The sequence below is a fragment of the Oryzias latipes genome, chromosome 9 (assembly GCF_053564925.1).
Source record: "Oryzias latipes strain Hd-rR chromosome 9, Olatipes_Hd-rR_3.1".
Taxonomy (NCBI): domain Eukaryota; kingdom Metazoa; phylum Chordata; class Actinopteri; order Beloniformes; family Adrianichthyidae; genus Oryzias; species Oryzias latipes.
The window spans coordinates 6,541,285-6,563,045 of NC_136245.1; the positions used below are offsets into that span (position 1 = coordinate 6,541,285).

Consider the following 21,761-nt stretch of genomic DNA (forward strand, 5'->3'; position numbering starts at 1 on the left):
CTTAGTTGAGCGCAGAACTGGCGCATGGGAAAACAAGGGTTTTTTGTCGCCAGGGGGCTTCATTTATTGTGGGTCCTTGGCCAAGACCTTGTGCCCTGTGCCGGTCCCCAGCCTGGATAAAATACAGGGTAGTTTCAGGAAGGTTATCTGAGAACCAAGAGCTCTTTTTTCAGAAGTGATTTGATAAGTTTTTAATCGGTCTTCCATTTTTATTCTTTGGGTTTATTGTGGAGCTTCTGGGTCAAGAACCCGGGGAGTAAATAGATTCCCATTGAATTGAACAAAATCCTGAAGAGTATGATATCAGAGCAAAAATCTGAAGATGTGGTTGGATTAAAAAAGTTACATTTTTTTGTTTAGTCTAAATTACAAGATGGGTTTATGCAAGTATACATCTGGTTTGTCAGAAGATTCATATTTTACTATTGTAACAGTAAAATATGTCCAATACAAGAGGCCTTCACTTCTCTTCTGTTTGCTCAGCTGTTGGACTCAGGTTGAAAGGGTTCATGTGAATAAACTAATTCATTAACGGATGAATTAATCAGTTAGAAATAACAAAGAATAAATCTCAAATTATTTTTAAGCATTTTATTTGTGAGCTGAGCTAAAACTTTGCTGCATACAGATTTGGGCAAGAACTATATCATTTCAATCAGTTCCCTTCATGCCTTTCAAAAATGGCATTGTGGGTAATTCCCAGGGATTTTTATCCAGAATTCTTTACAATATTGCCTCAAAACTCCAATGCATTACAAGACTTCTGTGTTACCTCCTGTTACATTCTGTGTAACTGCAGAAGTAGACCACAGCAGTCTGAAGCTAAGGTGCTGCAAACGATTTTGCGTTTAGATGAGTGGCGATTTGGTTTTATAGTTATGAATACAGCTTATTTTCAGTGAAGTAAAAGCACAGCAAGCAAAGTTTGAGGATCAACCCTAAGTCTTAATCGGATTAGTCCATGAAAAACGAAGTAGATCATCTACTTAGAAAAACAGTGAACAGAAACCTGAGAAGGAACCTGAAGCCTGCATTCCTCAGAAAAAACAACAATGCAGCTTAACAAAAGCTGGTTAAACGACTCCACCTACACCACAGCGGATACTGGCTCTGATGAAAAAAACTTTGGAAAACAAAAAATGATGTGCTTGTGAACCGGCAGAGGAAATTGCTTTGAACGGTTACATTTTGAGCAGTACTCATGTACTATTTTCTGCTATGAGGTGCACTTAAAAGCCTTTATTTTTAAAAAACAGCAACAATGTGCCTCAAAATCTGGAGCGCCTTCTACTGGGTCATACCAAATTTGTTTGAATTGCAATCCCGTACTAAAAAAATATATTCATCAACTTTTACAAATTCAGACCTAAGATTTTTGATAATGTCATATTATGATCTATTTGATTAACCCTTGTGCTATCCTAGGCACTTTAACATTGGGAGTTGGGTCATCTGGACCAGGGGTGTCAAACTCATTTTGGTTCGGGGGCCACATTTAACCCGTCTGATCTCAAGTGGGCCGGACCAGTAACATAAAAGCAAAATAACAGCTTTTTTTTTTAGCTTTTTACTCAGTTGGAAAAATGCCTCAATCAACACAGTAGCCTAATCACTTGGGGCCAATGGATCTCAAATAAGATTAATTTCAATTAAAGAAAAGTTGGTCTATTCAAATGAATACAGACTGAATATTTTACATCTGACACTGAAGCAATCCAGAAACTTTTCTTTATGGTAAGTCTCTTAGTGGTGCTGAATGTCATATTCTTTGAGCACTGCGATGTTGATGACATACAAAGCATTTGGGGTTTGCATTCAGCTTCGTGAAAGAAAGAAAAAACTCTGTCCATTTTTCCTGGAAGGCTCTTCACTCCACTTCACATTTGACAACATTTTGGTCATTAGGGTGTCGCTAATGATCATCCTTATAGCAAGATTACAGCGGTAAGGCTCATAGGGAACCAAAGTGCATCCTACCCAGACGCAGAGCTGTTATGTTTCTCTTTTGGCACTAGCAGAGATATGCTGTTTCACCTGTTTTTCCTTTCCTTTGCTCCCCCTAGTGGCGGAATTGCACATTTCGGTTATTTCTTTAAAAAATCATAACTCGCCACAGGAATGGACTAGAAACTTGCTTTCTTTTTAATCATCCTTATGATTTTTACTCTTCATTTGTGGGCCGGACTAAACCACCTGGCGGGCCGGATAAGGCCCGCGGGCCGTATGTTTGACACCCCTGATCTTGACCCACAGTGCGCTGAACTTTTTTTCTTCAATGATATGTGATCTTCACTGGTGTCCATGGATTACATGAAATATTTTGGTTTTTTTCAAAGGGAAGTTGAAATATTACATATGAATATAATGATTACTATTTTTTGTCTAAGTTTAAGGAATATGTATTATAATGAAAAATTCCTTTCCCAAGTTCTTAATGCATCAATATGAGTCTTAGCCAATAGGGGGAGCCGGAGTCTTTTTCATTTATAAATGTTGAATTTCCACCATCATCCTTTCTGTGAAGGCCACACAGTGAGTACAGAAACAGATCAGATTTTGAGATTATGGTTTGCAAAGTCTGAAAATTCAAATGCTCATTTCAAGGCTGCCACATCAAAAACATAATTTTTGCTACTTAGAAAACATTTATTATTTTCAATGATACATTTTTGGATTGTTTTTCTTTAAAATATTTTTAAATGTGTGATAGCTGTCCATGTTTGGCTCAGCATTGTTGAGTTGCGGTTGAAATGAGCTAAAAGTGTCACTACTCTATCAGTCACAAATAATAAAGTTACAGTTGTGACCTGAGTGTGTTATAATGGATAAATGTCAATCATATTTGGACCTGCTAATATTGTGTAAGCTAATTTATCTCTTAAGTTGCTTTTCATAAATAACCCACGATAGGTGAAATAAAGTGTATAAATAAATGTTTTTAGGACTGTAAAACACCTCACTTTCTACACTTTTCGCAGACAGGCATGAACATTGTCACACTTTTTCTCTCTTGTTGATACAAACGTGTTAATGTCAAGGTATTATGACCACACTAATGTGGTTAACGTCCAGCATGTTAAAAACAAGTTCTAGAGTTACCGTGAATGGGATAAAGTCGGACTCACTGAAGGACTTACCTCCAGTGTTGGGTAAATTACTTCTAAAAAGTAATAATTACTTTACCTAGTCACTGGATCAAAATTTTAATTAAATTACTTTCGTCATGGGCGCAGTGGTTAGCGCTCTTGCCTCACAGCAAGAAGGCCTCTGGTTCAAGTCCCAGCTGGGGGACCTGAACCAGAACATCAATGGGGGACCTTTCTGTGTGGAGTTTGTATGGTCTGCCCATGCATGCGTGGGTTTTCTCCACGGACTCCGGCTCCCTCCCACCGCCCAAAAACATGCTTCAAAGGTTAATTGATTTAATATAAATTGTCCCTAGGTGTGAATGTGTGTGTGGATAGGTGTGTGATTGTGGAAACTCTACCCTGCGACAGACTGGCGACCTGTCCAAGATGTCACCTGCCTTCGCCCACAAGTGGCCGGGATAGGCTCCAGCAGCCCCATGACCCTGAAAGGGAATAAACGGAAGAAGATGAACGGCTTTCGTCATTACCTATTTAAAAAAGTAATTGACTATTCGTTACTTTACTTTTTTCTTCTCCTCTACAGATTCTCAAGGGTAAAAGAGTTTGCACAAGAAAGATCCTTTTGTCTTTCATTTAACTTCATTTTTAAAGAAACCTTGTGCAAAGTATGGACAGACATAACCTGGTTCTATTAGAATTCAGACATAAATGACACAAAAATAAGGTACACCACATGTGGTCTATGCCACTGCTCAAAGTGAGATGTGGAAAAAACTGTTACGACAATATTCATATCTATCAAATCTGAAATTAAGGCAGTCTCTTGAAAATACAAAGAACTATTTAATGCCTCCGATTCTGATTACTTTAGGTGTTCCATTACAATAAGTTGGACCTTTTTTGTCTCTACGTCTGCTTTTGTGCACAGTTCTGCAGTCCTGTGAGTCTACCGACCTGCCCCCCCCACCCTACCCCTGTCGCTTGACTAGAGGCGGAGTCAAGGCAGCTAAGAGAGAGAAACAAAGTAAGAAAGGGTGAAAAATTATGGAAAGAAGCCAGCTCCTGCTTTCACACCAAAAAGCGGTTCTAGAAGTTTCATTTACAGCCGGCACATCAGCTCACGGGTTGGGTCTCTGCTCTGCTGCTCCCCCGCTGCTCCTCGGGGATGAGAAGACTCCTTGCATCCTCTCTTATCATCTCATCTCTGAGCCAGTTTGGAAAGTAATGTGACTGCAGCAATGACGGCATGTCTGTACTTTGACCGATCCCTTAATCTGCGCATGCATGCATGTGCGTATGCGCCAGTAACTCTGTAAAATGTCAGAACCTACAAAACCCAAGTCATGAAGTAATGAGGGTTTCTGAAGTCCAAGAATTGTAAGTCATTACTGAAATTTGCACTGTAATTTTGTATGTTCCTCTGTTACTGACACAATTAATTATTCTACAGTAATTCATTACTTTGTAATCCGTTTCCCCAAAAACTGCTTACCTCTTAATCTTTTGTCTGGCTTTATGCCCCAAATGGTTTGGTGTGCCTTTTATTCACATAAGTTCAATAATAAACCATTCATTGATGGTGCGCTTTGTAATCCGGTGCGCCCTATGGTGCAGAAAATATGGTAATACGTAAAATATTTCTCAAAATTCAATACTTAGTTACAGCAAAATAAGTTATGTGATCCTAAATTATATTATTTTTGTAATCCACTCCTGGTCCAAACGAATAACACAAAATTAAAGAACAAATAGTTTGTCTGAAAAAAATATAGCAGTGAGATATAAACTAAAAGTGTGTGAATGTATGTGAAAGGGTAAATGGGACTGTGACTGTAAAGTGCTTTGGGCCTTCAAAAGAAGGTAGAAAAGTGCTATACAAGTATACGGCATTTACCATTTTAAAATGTGTTTATAATGTATCTTCACCGTGGTTTTTAGTTTGGTGTCGGTCTTATTCTGAGTGTTCAAGCTTATGAGGAATAGGTGGAGGCATTTGGAGCTATGTGGAATTGTGTTTATTGACAAACGCATAAAGGGCTCAAGAGGATGGTCAAGGAGCCCATAAGCAAACAAACGGGGCAAGAGCAAGGCAGAGCAAAGTTAAACTACACAAAGGGATGACCAAAGAAGTTCTGCCCAGTCCGTCCACTGATGCAAAACAAGAGTTTGCACCAAACAAAGCCGGGGGCCTGATTAAATACACATGTGGTGATTGCTGAATTCAGAACAGCTGACTGCACAAGGTCTGGAAACACTGAGCAGTGGCTGATGGGAGTTGTAGTGAAGATGAGAAACCAAGTCAATATTCAGGAGATGGCTCCCTCTGGTGGTCGGAAGGGGAGACAGACACTTGAGTCCTGACAGAGTTGTTGGTGTTGACACAATGATTATTTGAGTTACAGTACATCAAAATCTAGGATTTTAAGAATTATCACTTGTGGATACCAGGATTGCTTGATTGAAAAATGAGAGGGTAAAAAGGTGAGGTCATGTACTTTTTCAAACATCTCTTTCGTCTGCTCCTGAATCACCACAATTTGAATATACTCAATACTCAAATCAAGTCAGTATATTTAAAATTAAATTTTTTGTACAATGCCTCTAACTTGCCCTAAGGTAACTTTGACAAATCAAAAAGAGTTTTTTTTTTTTTTTTTTTTTGCTAAATAGGTTTTTGTTTTCTGGCCTTTCAAAATGTGTAGGATTACAATTTAAATATATTTATTATTTTTTTATTGACAGAAAATCAAATATCCATTAAGTTAATCCAGGGAAATCTGTTTGTTAATGTAGACCAGCAGTTTTTGAAAACCCATTTAGCTCATGGTGTTCACACTGGTCAAGAAGGGACAAGTTTCTTTATCTTTATCTTTTTTTCTCATGTTTACCAGCGCATGACTGCCACCTACAGTTGTAAGAGCCTTGGTGCGAAATGTTGAACTGCTGCAAATCTTGGGAATCTTGCCCCAGGATTTTTCTTTCACAGCTCTATTCCCATATTTAAAAACCTTGGTGTCATATACTGTAATTATGGCTCATCCTGCAGTTATTAATTCCTCCTTCATGATCAATTTTCAAATGGTCAGCACTTCGGTGAATTAAAAGGGATGCCATCCACACGTCACTAGCAAAATCGAGTCCGTGATTGGCCAGAGTTCAATTGGTTTAACTTTTGATTTGCTTTGATTTTGATTTAACTTTTGATGGTCGTAGGTCTTGTATGTAGAGTCTGAAAACAGACTTAGACTTGCATAGCGAACGTGGAAGCCCGAAAGGCTCATTTACCTGCATTTAAATAGACTTTTCATTGAAAGTGGCTGCTTGAACGCATGTTTCCAAGCCTGGTGTGAACAAAGCATCAGAGCTGCTTGTTTTTCCAGCTTTCACTGAACTGCTTGATGCTGACTACCTGAATCAGGTGTGTTTGGTCAATCAAGAGGTGGAATCACTTGAGTCAGCTGGTCAGGAAGAACTGGAAGCAGGCAGGGTTGTGACTCTTGAGGATCAGGGTTGGCCAGCCCTGCATTTGAGCATTCAGTCTGGATGGCAGAACCAGAAAATCTGAGAACAGCCTCAGAATACTCAACCTGCTCTACAAAAAAAAAGTTTTGATTCTCAACTTCCCCATTAGATATGAGTTTGTATCAAATAACCTCGTTGGGGCCTGCCGCGTGACAGTCATGGGATTGCTTTTGGAATTTTGGGGTGAGTGGCCTTCGTGGAAAAACCAAGTCCTGGCTTATCTGGGAGTGGCTGCAGACCCTGGGGCTCCACATTGGTGAGCCAGAGAGCCCCTTTGTACTCCTTGCAGGTGCTACAGGGCTTTCTGTGTGAATCATCTTTGCAGGCATCCCACGTCCTCTGTGAGACTGTCTTCATTGACCTACATGACTAAAGTGTGTATGCCTCTCTAGCCACTGAAGAATATGAAACATCTAATTCAGTAAGTTCAGAATCAGAATCAACCTTTTGCAACTGACAGCAGAGGGGAAAAAAGACTTAGAATTAAGTAAAAAAAAAAAAAAGATGCAAAAGGGGAAACTTTACAGACCTCCTTGAAAACCTTTGCAAAGTCTGAATTTTAATTTCAAAAATAGATGTTTAAATTGTTGAGGAGCAGTCAATCATTTTTTTGTCTTACCAAATTTTCTGTATAGATAAGTAGAAGATAAGATCATGCCAAAGTTCATTAGAAAGCAAATTAGTCTTCAAGTGTTCAGTTGAAAAAACTTGTTTTTGCAACATTTTAATATTTAACAAATAAAGAGGCACAAATGTGAGTTTTTGTAACAGTGTTTATGTTGCAAGACATTAAAAAAAACATAGCTTTATTACTTTTGTGTTGTTGCACATGTACATTTTTTTGAAATAATACACTGTATTCATATACAAAAATTTATTTTACTATTACCAAATTAATGTTCGGATCAGCAGTAGGTGCAATAGTTTCATTCATGGAACACATGTCCCTTCATTGGAGCAGTCTTTGCCGCTGTTGTGTCTGGGGGCTTTCAAAGGCAAAGCTTTTACTCTGAAATTTTACAAAAAAAGACAAAGACATGAATGAATGCAGACAGAGAGAGGGATTTAAACACTTCAACAGTTTCACACCAGCACTGAGAAAATATTTGTGGTTGGTTGAACATTAAATGAAACAAGAAAATGACAGAAGATTGCACACCTGTGGAAAAGCCAAAAGACGTGTTGTTCCATTTAACACACACTTTGACATACCGTGTCAAAGCTTACCATCACCAAGTATGATTGATTAATAGATACATAGTGTAAGCGCTTTGAGCGTCTGGAAAAGCTCAAAATATCCAAATCTCTATTATTTAGGAGGTCATTACTATTGTTATTAACGTCTCAAGAGATATTTTGACTGGTAGTTACCGCAAAATGTTTAAGCGGAATAAGAGGCATTTGGGCATGCGGTGTATTGTTACAAATAGGGTAGGGACATGGGACGTCAACACAAAGCTGCTTTTCTCCGCTCCAGAATCCGCTGGAATGTAGTTAATTGTGTAAATGGTTGAAGAATGAAGAGCTGCGGTAGTCGAGAGAATGTAAACACTGAAGCTGAAGCTCTGCTGTTAATGGGTTAAAGGGCTGAGTCTGACTAAATCCATTCATCTCAAGACCCAAAGAGCTCTATAATAAATGTGCAGTTAATTATATCTAATAAAAAAGGGAATGTTTCTTTTGAAATGAAATTAGATTTTTTTCCCCTTTGATTTCAGCTTTTAGACAAATCCTTTCTTCTTTTTCCAAGAAACAGAAGAGGCATTGGACTTCAGCTCAGTACAGCATACTTTTATGATGCACATGTTGGGAAAATACAACATTTTGTGCATTTCTTAGATATTATACAAAAATTGCAGATGAAGAATCACAAACCTGCACCAATAATTCATCTGGAATGAGTATAGACAACCACAAGCCTTCAATATAGGAATAATGAACATGGAAGAGTTTGCACAAAAGATAAATACAATTAATGTCATTAAGTTACCTTTTGGTAGGACATTTGCTTCAAACTGCCCAGGGTTGGTGAAGTTGCCAGGAGGGCGGTACTGACCAACCACAAAGGCCATTCTACCATCCGTGGCCATTCCCAGACCCAGTTCCTTGGACTCTTTCCAAACCACCTGAGTAAAATGTCCTGCAGAAAAACACAAAGAGATATAAGAAAGCTATGTCAGTTTTCTGCACAAATAATACAAATCGATAGATTACTGAAGTGAATCACAGAAAGTAAAGTTAATACATAGCAAAGACAGGTATTTTAGTTGTTTTGTGCTTTGTGAAATGTTTCACACATGTGTTTCTGTGTTGTGTTATACCAGTTCCAGATTGAGATCCTGGTTTCTTAAAGTTGTAGTCCTTAATCTCACTGTACCATGCATCCACAGCATCCTTTCCTGAAACATGTAAGAAAAGACCGAATACCTCTCATGTAGGCATTGGTTTGAAATATGTGCTGAACCAAGACAAAAAAGGAATTATTTTACCTGTTACTTTGACAGGTGGACTGCCTGATTTATAGAAGACATTCTCTCCCTCTTCAGTGTCACTATGACCCAGAGTGTGTGTCCTCAAACAAGTATCAGCCCATTTCTGGGCTTCATCGCACAACTCCTTGTTATAAGTCAGTGGTGGTGCACCGTGCAGCGCTCTGTAGGCATTGTGGGCGTTCAAGAACTCCTGCTGAAATTCTTCGTCTGCAAAACAAATGCTACACATTGTCAAAGTTTTGCACTTAAAGGGAAAATACAGCGTAAAAAAGACGAATAGAATGCGAAAAGCTTAAAAGAGGAATCATCATGTAAATGTAGATGATGGTTGGTTGGGGCTAAAGGCTCTTGGAGAAACATTTGCTTTTACCTGCCATTGTGCGGTTAGAGAATCTGAAATTGAAAACAGCAAAGAAATTTAACAGCTATATAGAAAAAGTTTATCTACACTTAGTCGTAAGTAAACACTGTACTTTATGCCTGATAAACCGATCACATTTACATACGAATATTAGGCTTACATTGCATTTATCTAAATGTTCACTTACCAGTGAAGGGTCGATGAAGATCCAGAAAAAACACAACTCTTCTTGATGGACCTGGGGTTTATATACTAACTGATGCAGTCCCTCCACGTGTGGGAGGAGACGGCATATCTGGTTCTGCAAGATGGACTTACAAATGTGTTTCTAATGAAACAATTCTCAAGAACCTGTTGGTTTAGTAAGAAAAAGGTTGCCTGGAATCTAAATTATTGATGCCTATTGTAAGAGTTAAGCTTGTATTTTTGTTTTGTCTACAAGTCAGTTCAGATCATCTCCAATATCTGCAGGGGAGTAATCAAGCTGAGGCTGGAACTTAAACGTGCGCACTCACAAGTCTCCACAAGCCACCAGTTGAATTGGTTTGAAACCAAGTGTTGGTCTTGTCTTTGTTTTGAAAGTTACTTCTTCAAGTCTGAAGACATTACACATTACTTCGTGAAAACATTTAAAATAAATTATGCATACTATAATATGTCATTAACATGGTTTATACTATATGAGATGTGAGCAGAATAAAGAGAGAAACAAGGTTTCAAATGGCACAATGATTTCTTTTTTACCAAACACACACATTAAAAAATACTTCCTGGACTGATACAATTTTGGCTGATCAACCACTCACATGATCCTCAAATCATTCTAGATAAGGAAAGAGGGTTCTTGTTAATTTCTCAGTTTCTCCATACCAATGCAGTACAAGCCCATTAGAAATACCAGTTAAACTCATTAAACAATTAAACAAAACAAAAAAGCATCAGAACACACTGTAACACTGACTCCAGGTGTTGAAAACAGAGATTATTCTAATTTCTCTCAGGATTTTTTTTCTTTTGTTGAGTTTTATAGCATCACAGTTGGGTCTCAGAGATACTTTTCACCTTGTGACTATGCACCTCCACTGTTCCAACTCTAATTTCCCATCAGCGGCAGATTTATCAGTTTGGGAGCCCAAGGCGAACAATAACATGGGGCCCCTTTTCAAAAATACTTTCCTATGAGGGTCAAATGTCAAATAACTTACTTATTGGTCCACTTTTAGAAATCGTCAATGTCAATAATCAAAGTCAAAGTCAAAGTCAACTTTATTGTTGATTTCTTCACATGCGCATCACATACAATGAATCGAAATTCCGTTTCTTACTCTCTCATGTCTGTTCAAGAGAAGAAAAAAATAAAAATAAAATAAATAAAGGAAAGGAGTGGAAAAGAACGACTATTTACAATTTACAACAATTTACAACAATTGCATTTAGCTATTTAAAGTGCGAGTGCACTTATTGCCGTGTTCAAGGCAGTGGGGGGGGTCATTTGAGCACTTTACATGGGGGAAGATGGGTGGTGGGTAGGTGGAGGGGGGGGTGTTTAGCATCCTGATGGCCTGGTGTGTGAAGCTGTTTCTGAGTCTGGTGTTGCGGGAGCGGAGAATCCTGTATCTCCTCCCCGAGGGCAGAAGGCTGAACAGGTTGTGTGCAGGGTGGTGTGCGTCCCTGACAATTGTTAGTGCTTTGCGGGTGAGACGGGTGATGTACAAGTCCTGCAGGGAGAGGAGTGGTCCTCCAATGATTCTCCTGGCTGTGTTGATTATGCGCTGCAGGGCTATCCTGTTGCTGTGTGTGCAGCTGCCCCCCCACACAGTGATGCAGCTGGAGAGGATGCTCTAGATGGTTCCTCTGTAAAATGTGGTCATGGTGGCTGGTGAAGCACCTGATCTTTTTAGTTTCTGCAGGAAGTAGAGACGTTGCTGACTTTTCTTTGCCAATGATGTGGTGTTGGCGGTCCAGGAGAGGTCCTCACTGATGTGTACCCCCAGGAATTTTGTGCTGCTTACTCTCTCCACAGCAGTACCATCAATGATCAGTGGCTGGTGTTTAGTGTGGCCCCCCTGAAAGTTGACAACAATTTCCTTTGTCTTGCTGACATTTAGCACGTGGCTATTATCTCTGCACCATTTTGTCAGCAGATCTACCTTTTCTCTGTAGTTGGTCTCATCGACCTTGATGATGAGACCCACCAGAGTTGTGTCGTCTGCAAATTTCACAAGGTGGTTGGTGCTGTGGGTTGTTGTGCAGTCAAGTGTCAGCAGGGTGAAGAGCAGCGGACTAAGCACACAACCTTGGGGTGCCCCGGTGTTGAGAATGATGGTGTTTGAGGTGTTGTTGCCGGCACGTCCTGTTTGTGGTCTTTGGCTGAGGAAGTCCAGTAGCCAGTTGCAGATGGGGGTGCTAACACCCAGCTTGTCCAGTTATTGTGTTAAATGCAAAGCTGAAGTCTATGAACAGCATTCTCATATATGCGTCCTTTTTGTCTAAGTGGGTCCAAACGTTTTAAATTATTTTGAATTATAATTATAAACACACCTGATCCAGGTGATCAGCAGCAGATAAGGCAGGATTTCTGGAAAACCAGCAGGACACCGGCCCTCGAGGCCTGGATGTGGGGACCCCTGATTTAGAGTAACCAATAAACCTATGAAGCATGTGTTTGGCCGGTGGGAGGAAGCCTTTTAAAGGTTTTCTGTGGTAGAACACAAACCAAGACATCATTCTTTCTTTCAGGAAGCAGTCATCGAAACCACTTTGAAGTATCAGAACACAGCAGCTTCCCAGATTCAGAAGTTTGACGTATTTCTGATGTTATTTATGATACTTTTTATTTGAAGGAGAACCAAAAAGTCCAGAAGAAGGTAGTAGGACAACACTAAGAATCAGTACCCTCTGAAAAGTGCATTCCCTGAATGCATACAACTGCTGTGCCCTTGTGCTATCCTAGGCACTTTAACATTGGAGTTGGGTCATCTAGACCCACTAGACAGTGCTCTGAACCCTTTTTCTTCAATGATTTGTGATCTTCACTGGTGTCCATGGATTACATGAAATCTTTCCACCTTTATCCACCTTTGTCATGGTAGGGAGAACACGTCAAAGTAAGGGTGGGGTCATCTAAGATAGCACAAGGGTTATACATGCAAAAACTAAGAACATCATTTAAAATATAAATGGTTTGTGGTAATCTGTCATGTTTTTTAGTAAACAGTAATGATTGATTAAACATGAATGGATTTGCAATATTTTTTTCTTTGTAAATTCAAAGTTCCAGGCCGGTGACATTTGTACTTTGAAGTTTGTGTATCTCACGCACACATGCATGATTGCTGTTGACAGAATCAGATTGAAAGTAAAACTAAAGAGAACAAAAATCCTTTTTCTACAGAAGTAATCTTGTTTTTCTGACACACAAACAAACATTCAACAAAACCAGTAGGACCAGCTGTACAGATGAGATGTTTTTAAAGGATGCCTGTTTCTGGCTTCAGATAACACTACTGTACAAAGTTTCAGTTTTAGTGTTGATACACAACAACAAATCTACAAAAGTAATGATTTACAGTGCTACAACATGGGAAATGTTTCAGACATCTGTTTAAAGCCATACCTTTATTTTAGCCTTACCTTCGTTTAGTTTTTTCTCTACCACTTTGATTGGTTTAATGTTTAGTCTTTAAAAAGAGGATAACCTAGACGTTTGATTCCTGTAACCCTTGTGCTATCCTAGGCACTTTTACATTGGGAGAGGGGTCATCTAGACCCACTAGACCAGGGGTGGGCAATTCCAGGCCTCGAGGGCCGGTGTGTCTGCATGATTTCCAGACATCCTTGCCCTACTCATGGCTGATTACCTGGTTCAGGTGTGTCCAGCCAATAATCTTGCCCTACTCATGGCTGATTACCTGGTTCAGGTGTGTCCAGCCAATCAGAACATGCCAGAGCAGGGTATGCTGGAAAACATGCAGGAATGCGGCCCTCAGTGCCCACCTCTGCACTAGACAGTGCGCTGAACCTTTTTTCTTCAATGATTTGTGATCCTCACTGGTGTCCATGGATTACATGAAATCTTTCCACTTTTATCCACCTTTGTCATGGTAGGGAGAACACGTCAATGTAAGGGTGGGGTCATCTAGCACAAGGGGTAATTGCACTGTGGCAAATTTCTTTACAAGGTGGGTCATGAATAAGTCCCTTTCTTTAAGTTTGACAATAATAAAAAAGGTCAAATAAACATTGTACATCAGTAAGCTGGTCAAAGATTTTTTTTTAATTGTTATTTTCAAATTTAAGGATAAGGGGATAATATTTTAAACACCAAGATTGACAAGTAGAAGGATTCCTGTATCGATAAAACATTTTATTGAAAAGAATAATCCAACTGCAACAGTAAAAACACAGCCCAAACAGAGCTCTTTTTTTTAAACCTGTGTTTAGCCTGATAAGGATCCATTGAGATCAGGATCTCTTTTTCTAGGGTGATCTTGCAAAGAGGTCAGCAGCAAACAAAAGAAAATGGCCTTTGCTCTTCCTACACCCGTACATACCTAGCACTCCCACTCCACCTGGAGATATGCTTGCTTTGGATCCTGCAGAAGCTTCCACTCCACAAATTAAATCCACAAATTTTCCTGCCTCACAGGAAAAAACAAAAGCATCCTCCTGCGGTGTGTGGGTGATAGAACTGCACAGAGGACTGTAAATTGCACCCTGTGCACCACAGACATCTCCAACGCCAGGTGCAGGAAACGGGCCTCTTGCAACACGTTCTGTTTTCCATGCTCGCCTCAGGCAAGTGACTTCAGAGCATAAAGAGCAAGACCACAAGACTGAGAAACAGTTTCATCCCGCATGTTGTACTTACTTTTTACTTTGCAGTTAACTTTTTTTAATGAAAATCTATTTATTTTTCTTTGACTAAAGAGCCACATGTGGTTCGGGAGCCATAGGTTGCAGACCCATTGCTCTCTAGACCAGGCATGTCAAAGTCCAGGCCTCGAGGACCAGCCTCCTGCTGGTTTTCCAGAAATCCTGCTTTGTCTGAGGCCTGGATTCTGACAACCCAGCTCTAGAAAAGATATCCTAACCTGATGATTTGATATTTAACAGCAACAATTGTCTGAGAATAGTCTTAATATTCATAAATAATCCACAAATCCCATCTGCTGCTCTACAGGAACTCACTAGCTCATATCAAATAATGTATTACTCTGGTTTGATTTACTTCTAACAAGGTAACATCAATTTACCAATTTCTACTTAACAAAGTCAACCAGATTGCCCCCCCCCCCACACACATATGTATTAAACTGACACCAATAATTGTCTTTTAATGTTTTTGAATAAGAAACTCGTTACATCCCATCCACACGTCATAACTTAAAGAACTTTTCATCACATCACCCCACTTCTAAACATATTATTAGTTCCATATCAAAGAACTGAGTACAAACTTGTTCTCTTCTTATTCAAAAGTGTCCATGACTTTGCCCCTCCATATCTCTTAAATCTGCCCTGAATTTCCACGTCAATTCATTCCCTCTGATCCTTCTCCTCTATTCATCTCACTATACCAGCTGCCCACCTTACCACCATGGAGGGCAAAGCTTTAAATCGCATTTCTCCCAAACCCTGGAACTCTCTTACTCTTGAAATGCGCAATTCATACGCTGGCTTTAAATCTAAGCTCATGACCGTCTCTTTATGATTTCATTTGCTCTTTTTTGTTTTCGTTTGTTCTGTCTTAGATTGTTTCTTATGATGTCGTTTTTGAACATGTTTTATTCTGTACAGTAACCTTGGGTGTCCAAACAGGAGCTTCAAATATTTGATTAATTATTAGTATTGTTTTTTCAATGATTCATTAATGTCAGTAACGTAAGTTCAAATACTTTGTACACATTAAAGCATATATATTAGTGAAATCAAAACCGAAACCACAGAAAAAACTGTGAAAAGCATTTGTTCTCTGTGGACTCAGATAACTTTAGTCCTTTATTCTACAGGTAAAAAAACAAAAAAGGAAAAGAAGAAGAAAGAAAATCCCCATAGTTTTCTTTCGAGAAGCCTGTAGTCACAGGATTGAGGATCAAGCTATTTGCTTAAATGGTGAAATGTTTCAAGCAAGAACATTTTAAGTCCGGATGGCTCATCTTTAAAAAAAAAAACCTGGATGAATGAAAATCTTTTAAAAATCACATTTAGTCTTGAATGGCTGTTAAAAGGTGCTTTGATAAGTTTTCCCTTATAGTCTTACATTTTATTTTTTTAGGTTTATTGTGGAGCTTCTGGGTCTAAAACCTGGTTGGTAAATAGATTCCCATTGATACAAATATTTTCTTTCAAGATGATAATTAAAAAAAAGTTCTTGTAGATATCAAACATGATTAAAGGAAAATCTGAAGACAAAGTTGGATTAAAAAAGTGTAATTGGACAAAATTAAAGTAAAATGCAACGGTGGAGTTAGATGGGATGCAGGTTTATTATTGATTAATTCAGTTTAATTTTGACAAAATGAAAGTGAATAAGTAGGCCGTTTACTTAGAAAGCAGGCTCACAGAAACCAAAGAGCAAATCTGTGTTCTTCAGAAATAGACATAAAAGAAGTCCAACAAAAGCAGCTGAAATGACTCCACCCACGAACTTTGACAACAGGACAGAAACTGGCTCTGATAAAAAAAAAAACAGTAACCACACTTCTCAGGAAAGCAAAATGAAGTTTTGGGGAACCCAAAGAGGACATTTAGGTAAATATAAATGGAAAAAGCTTGATCGCGTGCTAAAAAAGATTGTGTTTGTTTGAGGCATTTGTTAATGTCTAATGGTCTCATTCACTACTTTGACAGTTTCATTTGTGTTAGGAAATGGATTATTTCAAGCAACAAAAATACAACAAAACTAAACAAACAACAGAAATAAACATCTATAGACAGATATATCACACTTAGGATAAATAATCACAATATTGATTGGAAAATATATATACACACATCCACATACACTTAGACACATTACCTCTTATGCATACAGGATATGACAAACAAGCAAAGAAAAAGAGCAAAAGAGACGACAGCTTTTGCTTAAAGGAAGACAGGCAGTGACGGCACACTTAAGAAGATTTTAAAAAATACTTATATATATAATAATAATAACAGGGAGAAGTAAAGACTTAATGTTAACCATTGTCCCACGCAGGATGCAGAGTGCAGGAGCTGCCATAAGAGGGGCCACTAGGCCAACAAATGTGAGTCAGCAGCTGGGAGACACAACATCCCTCAAGCTCACACAGAAAACAGTAAAAACAGTTTTTAGTAGTCACATGAGCAAGTGTGGGCCAGGTGACGTTAAAAGAGGGATTTAAAGGAAGACTGAGTAATAATCCGCAAACAACTGTACTCGTATATAGTTAAAGAACTTTTAAGCTTTTAATTAGATTACCAGTCATAAATGCACTTAAGTTAATTGTAGTTAATAAAGGAGTCCAAATCCAGATGGCAATGTTTTTTCAGTATTAGGGGAATTAAAAGGCACCTAGAAAAGTGACTTGGGACCAAGTGCTGTCCCACAAGCCTTGTCATCCCCATGCAGAGCACCTACGCCCCTGTGTGAAAAAAAACAAACAAGTGTTGTTCCCAGAGTCACGCTACCCTCATCCTTGTGTAAAGGACTGGTTTTCACACCCAAACCCCAGGGCAGAAATGTGTCAATGCAACATATCTGATCAAGTGAGGGAATGGATTAAATGTCTCATGGGTATGTTGTACTGTAAGTCTATATAAATATTTGTCAAATTTTGTTTAGGAGGGATTTTAATAGCAAAGTCTGCATGCACGGACCCTTTAAACAATGAGAATATCATGAAAACATATCTTTTGTGTATTTCTTTTCAAAAAAATTAAACTTGGAATACAGATTCAGGGCCCACTGTTTAATTTTACATATTTATTTGTTTATTTTTACATAAATTGGGGTTCCACTTCATAAAACCCACAATACAGAATAAAAAAAAATTAGAAGACTGTGGACAAATCAGCATTAATTTTCATTTTTGCAAGAGATAATGATTGAATCAAATTGAAATGTTTTCAAAATGAAATTCTCATCTTCAATTTTTCAACAGGCTGGGTGCAGTCAGCTCCTGCTGGAAGATGAAATCTGCATCTCCATCCAGATCCTCTGCAGAAGGAATCCAGGAGGCATCTAGAACATTCTGCTAGACTGTTGCAGGGATTTTGAATTGGAGGAAGCAGATTTTACCCACACCATCTCTGGACATTGCAGCCCAAATGACTGACTGTGAGGATTTCACTCTGGACCTCCAGCAGCTTGGCTTCTGCTCCTCACCAGTTATTTTCCAAACATTTGAACCTTGATTGCTAAATGAAAGACACACTTTCCTTTTTTCAGAAACCGGACCTTGGACCACTGGCCAACGGTCCAGTCTTTCTTCTGGCGCAGTTGAGACGTTTCCACTGTTGGCCCAGGCTCAGAAGTGGCTGGACCTGAGGAACCTGACACTTCTAGCTCCTCTCCAGAAAAAAATCTGGCCGTGGTAGATTTTTTATTTTTTACAGATTACGAAGATTCAATGAAACAAAGTCATTGATTTGTAGAAGTTGTTTTGGATTTATAAAAAAATGCAATAAAATTATAATTTTTTTTTTTATAGAACACCTTTATACCACAGATAACTCAACCCAGTCCCAGATCATTTTGCGGGGCAAAAAGATTGATCATTTTTGGTTTTTACATTTTTAAAACAGGGACATTTTCTGTGCTAAATTTTCTTAACAGATGACTGCCTAATCCATCCTTGTTGTAGGAAAATGCATTAATGTCCTTTTTACAAGTCTACACAAATCAGCAATTTATTTGATTGAATCTTCATTCTCTGTAAAATGTTTGCGGAGGGTTTTAACTTAAACTTTGTGATGAAGATTTTCCCTTTTACGTCAAAGTGGGTGCTCACAACCGGAAGCCAACTTCAGCTGCCTCCAATTTTTGATGATGAATAAACAAAGCAAATTAAAACAACACAACCGTCGTGAGTATTTTCTAAATATAATTACAAACATGAATCCATTATGACTGCAGCTTTATCATCTCCATGTGAAACATTCAAAAGTCAGAGAACAACTGTCTCAATAAATCACATCAATAAATGTTACAGTATGTGAACTGTATCAGATTAATATGAATATCTTCAAAACATATACATAACATAAACATAACATAGGTTATTACTGGATTTCCATACAAATATGTCTAAATATGTGAACCGTGTATATTCAAAATTTGAATCGAATTGAGTGGATCAGAAGACTCGAAGAAAAAAATTGTGAATCGAATCGAATCTGGAAATTATTGGTGATACCCAGCCCTAACTTCTAAATTAAGAAATCGTGAATCAAATCACCAACTGAAGCTTTTTTTTTTGACTGTGGGAAGAAGTTGGAGTTCCTGTGGAATTCTGAGGAGAACATGATTACTTTGTACTTCCAGTTTTGTAATTGAAATGAGGAGCTTTATCTAGCTGCAGCATTCTGTTCCTGTCTGTGTGAATTTGAAAATGAAAATCAAGATAGAACGTAAAAAAACAGAATGGGCTTGCGAGCGAACATTTCCTCAGAAAATACTGAGTCTTTAATTTCTCACAATTGAAAAGTGAAAACAGGAAAATAAATATTTTTTGAAGGAAATATTAATTAAATGATAGAGTTAATTGCGGGAAAATGGTCCACAAATTTGTTTATTTTCATGAAAACCTACAAATAAATCAACACTTTCGGCACAAAAAACTGTAGCCTACTTCCGAAATATTGTACATGATTCATACCTGGTTTTGATTTTCAACTAATGCTAAAAGTGTAATATGTGGAAAAAAATAAATTGAGTTGGTTTGTGTTTCCATGTGAGTGTGCATTTAACTTAGTTAAAATCTAGATTTGTCATAGTTCGTGGCGTGGCAGACCCAGACGGTGGAACCCAGAATGATCACACAGGTAAGTGAGTGGTAAGTAATATTTTAATTTCCTTTTTGAGAATAGTAGATTTGGCGAAATGGAGATCCGGGCTGGAGCAAGGCTCGTGACGTGGCTGGAGGTAGTAGCGTGGCTTGCGGTGACTGGCGTTTCCACAGGAAAGCAGGGAAAGCTTCAGGTGACTTCCACACAGGTGACTCTCGTGACAGGGAATCAACGAGAGCTGACTGGACCAGGCGTAGTTACCATAAGGGGGCAACGAACTGGCGTTGAATACTGGAGCTGGGTCTCCTTTTGAGCAGCAGAGGTTGATGAGATGAATTGGTCACAGCTGGTGGAGTCAGGAGCAGAGCAGAGAGGGGAGGGGGAGGATAACTGACAGAGGCACCATGACAATATTAACCCTTGTTCTATCCTAGGCACGTTAACGTTGGGAGTTGGGTCATCTAGACCCACTAGACAGTGCTCTGAACCTTTTTTCTTCAATGATTTGTGATCTTCACTGGTGTCAATGGTTAACATGAAATCCTCTTCACCTTTATCCACCTTTGTCATGGTAGGGAGAACACGTCAATGCAAGGGTGGGGTCATCTAAGAAAGCACAAGGGTTAAGATGTGTGATGAACCAGACATGTCTTTTTGAAAGAGGGTTTTGAGAATGTGAAAAGGTTTGCTGTGATTAAATTAACTCAGTTTGAGGAAGAACAAACTGGAAATGACTGTTTTCTAGATAAGCAGGAATTAAGCTCTTTGTTTTGCTTCCTATATTTCTGCATGCTGTTCCTATATTTTTGCTTGCCGGTCGATAGACTGTTTCTTTTAAAGACCCACTCCAATAAAATAAAGTGTTTTGGTGGTTTAAGCATGTTCTTTTAGCATAGTTTTGATGATAGGGGACATATTAAGAAAACTAAGCTTAAAATGGCATTTCTGTGTATTTCTTTGTTAAAATCGTTGTGAATCATTAGCAGATAAAAAAATCATTTTTGAAATAGATTGTTTTTGTGACGTACATGATTGATTAAAAATTAATTGATTTGCAATTTGTTTTTTTTTTAAGTTTGAAGTTCAAGTCTGGTGGTATTTTAGTTAGGCTGGAGTTTTTGCATGTCATGCACACAGGCACGATTGCTGCAAACTTTTAACTGAATCTGATTGAAGGTAAAAAAGAAACTGCAGACAAACATCTTTATTCCACAGAAGATGCACAATACAAACAAACAATGTAAAACCAGTAGGACTGGTTCAGACCGATAAGATTTTTTGGAGCACATTTTTGTTTACTGTTCAGTGACCCGAGTTTCAAATAACACAGTCATAGAAACGTTCAGGTTTGTGTTGATAGACCAACACTGTTTTTCAACCCTTTTTGAGCCAATGTACACTTTTTCCTTGACAAAAATCTCGAGGCACACCAGCAACCAAAATGTAAAAAAAGGACTGCGTAGTCTGTATTGATGCGCAGCAGGGGTCACCAACGTTTTTGAGACCGAGGGCTATTTCATGGGCAGTAAGTGGTATGAAGGGCGCCACTAAAAACCTCCTAGCCCCCCCCCCCCCCCCCCCCCCCCCAAAAAAAAGCAAACAAACAAAAACAAAACAAAACACAATTTGAGGACTTCCTTTTGTGTGCCCTATTTTTATTTGCCCATTTTACACACAAAAACATGCATGGATTTTCTAGACTCGTACTACAGGGGGGTCAAAATCAGTTGCAGAAGGGGCCTAAATCCAAAACACACTTTAGGTTGCAGCCATACAAGATAAATGTTTATTGAACACACTAAAGCTAAACTTTAAACCTTTAAAACGTTAACTTAATTTTAACTTTTTAAACATAAATGTGAATAAAAACAGACAGGAATATTAATCTAGAATAATAAATATATTCTGTCAAATGATGCAAATATGAACAAACAAAGCCAGGAAATATTAATAATTAGAAATAATAAATCAAATTATTCGTTTTTCTTTGCTCTTTTGTCATTTTCTTAGAGCTCAACTCCTGACATCATTTTTAGCAATAAGTTAATTTCTGCTTGGTGTGTGATGTTCTGTGTGTGTCTTTGGTCCTGTGTGTGTGTGTGTGTCTTTGTGAAACGTATCAGAGGGATTTGATTATTTAAAAACCTGTTATTGTGAAAATCATGTTTAGGTCTCATAAAACATTAAAAACTAAATCACAGAGATCATCACTGGGATTACTCCAAAAATTTTTGGCATTTTTCTAATTTTGTGCAACACCGACAGTAAAAATCCTCCAAAATCATCAATACTTTCATGAACAAATGATCGATTGTTTATTTATGG

General features: G+C 38.4%; 1 protein-coding gene and 1 long non-coding RNA gene across 2 annotated transcripts; one reads left to right on the forward strand and one right to left on the reverse strand.

The window, feature by feature from the left end:
* Positions 1-1,656: 1,656 nt before the first annotated feature.
* Positions 1,657-20,470, forward strand: LOC144994518 (uncharacterized). The gene is made up of 4 exons (XR_013658080.1): positions 1,657-3,628; positions 4,018-6,794; positions 17,591-17,766; positions 17,878-20,470. It is a non-coding gene; the product is annotated as an uncharacterized LOC144994518 (long non-coding RNA).
* Positions 7,365-9,777, reverse strand: LOC101166141 (Golgi-associated plant pathogenesis-related protein 1-like). The gene is made up of 6 exons (XM_004072786.5): positions 9,652-9,777; positions 9,474-9,496; positions 9,101-9,310; positions 8,933-9,010; positions 8,602-8,751; positions 7,365-7,620 (listed from the first exon to the last, which is right to left on the reverse strand). Exons 2-6 carry the CDS (start codon positions 9,478-9,480, stop codon positions 7,616-7,618), a joined length of 450 nt encoding a protein of 149 aa, XP_004072834.1. The 5' UTR covers positions 9,481-9,496; positions 9,652-9,777; the 3' UTR covers positions 7,365-7,615.
* Positions 20,471-21,761: the final 1,291 nt, after the last annotated feature.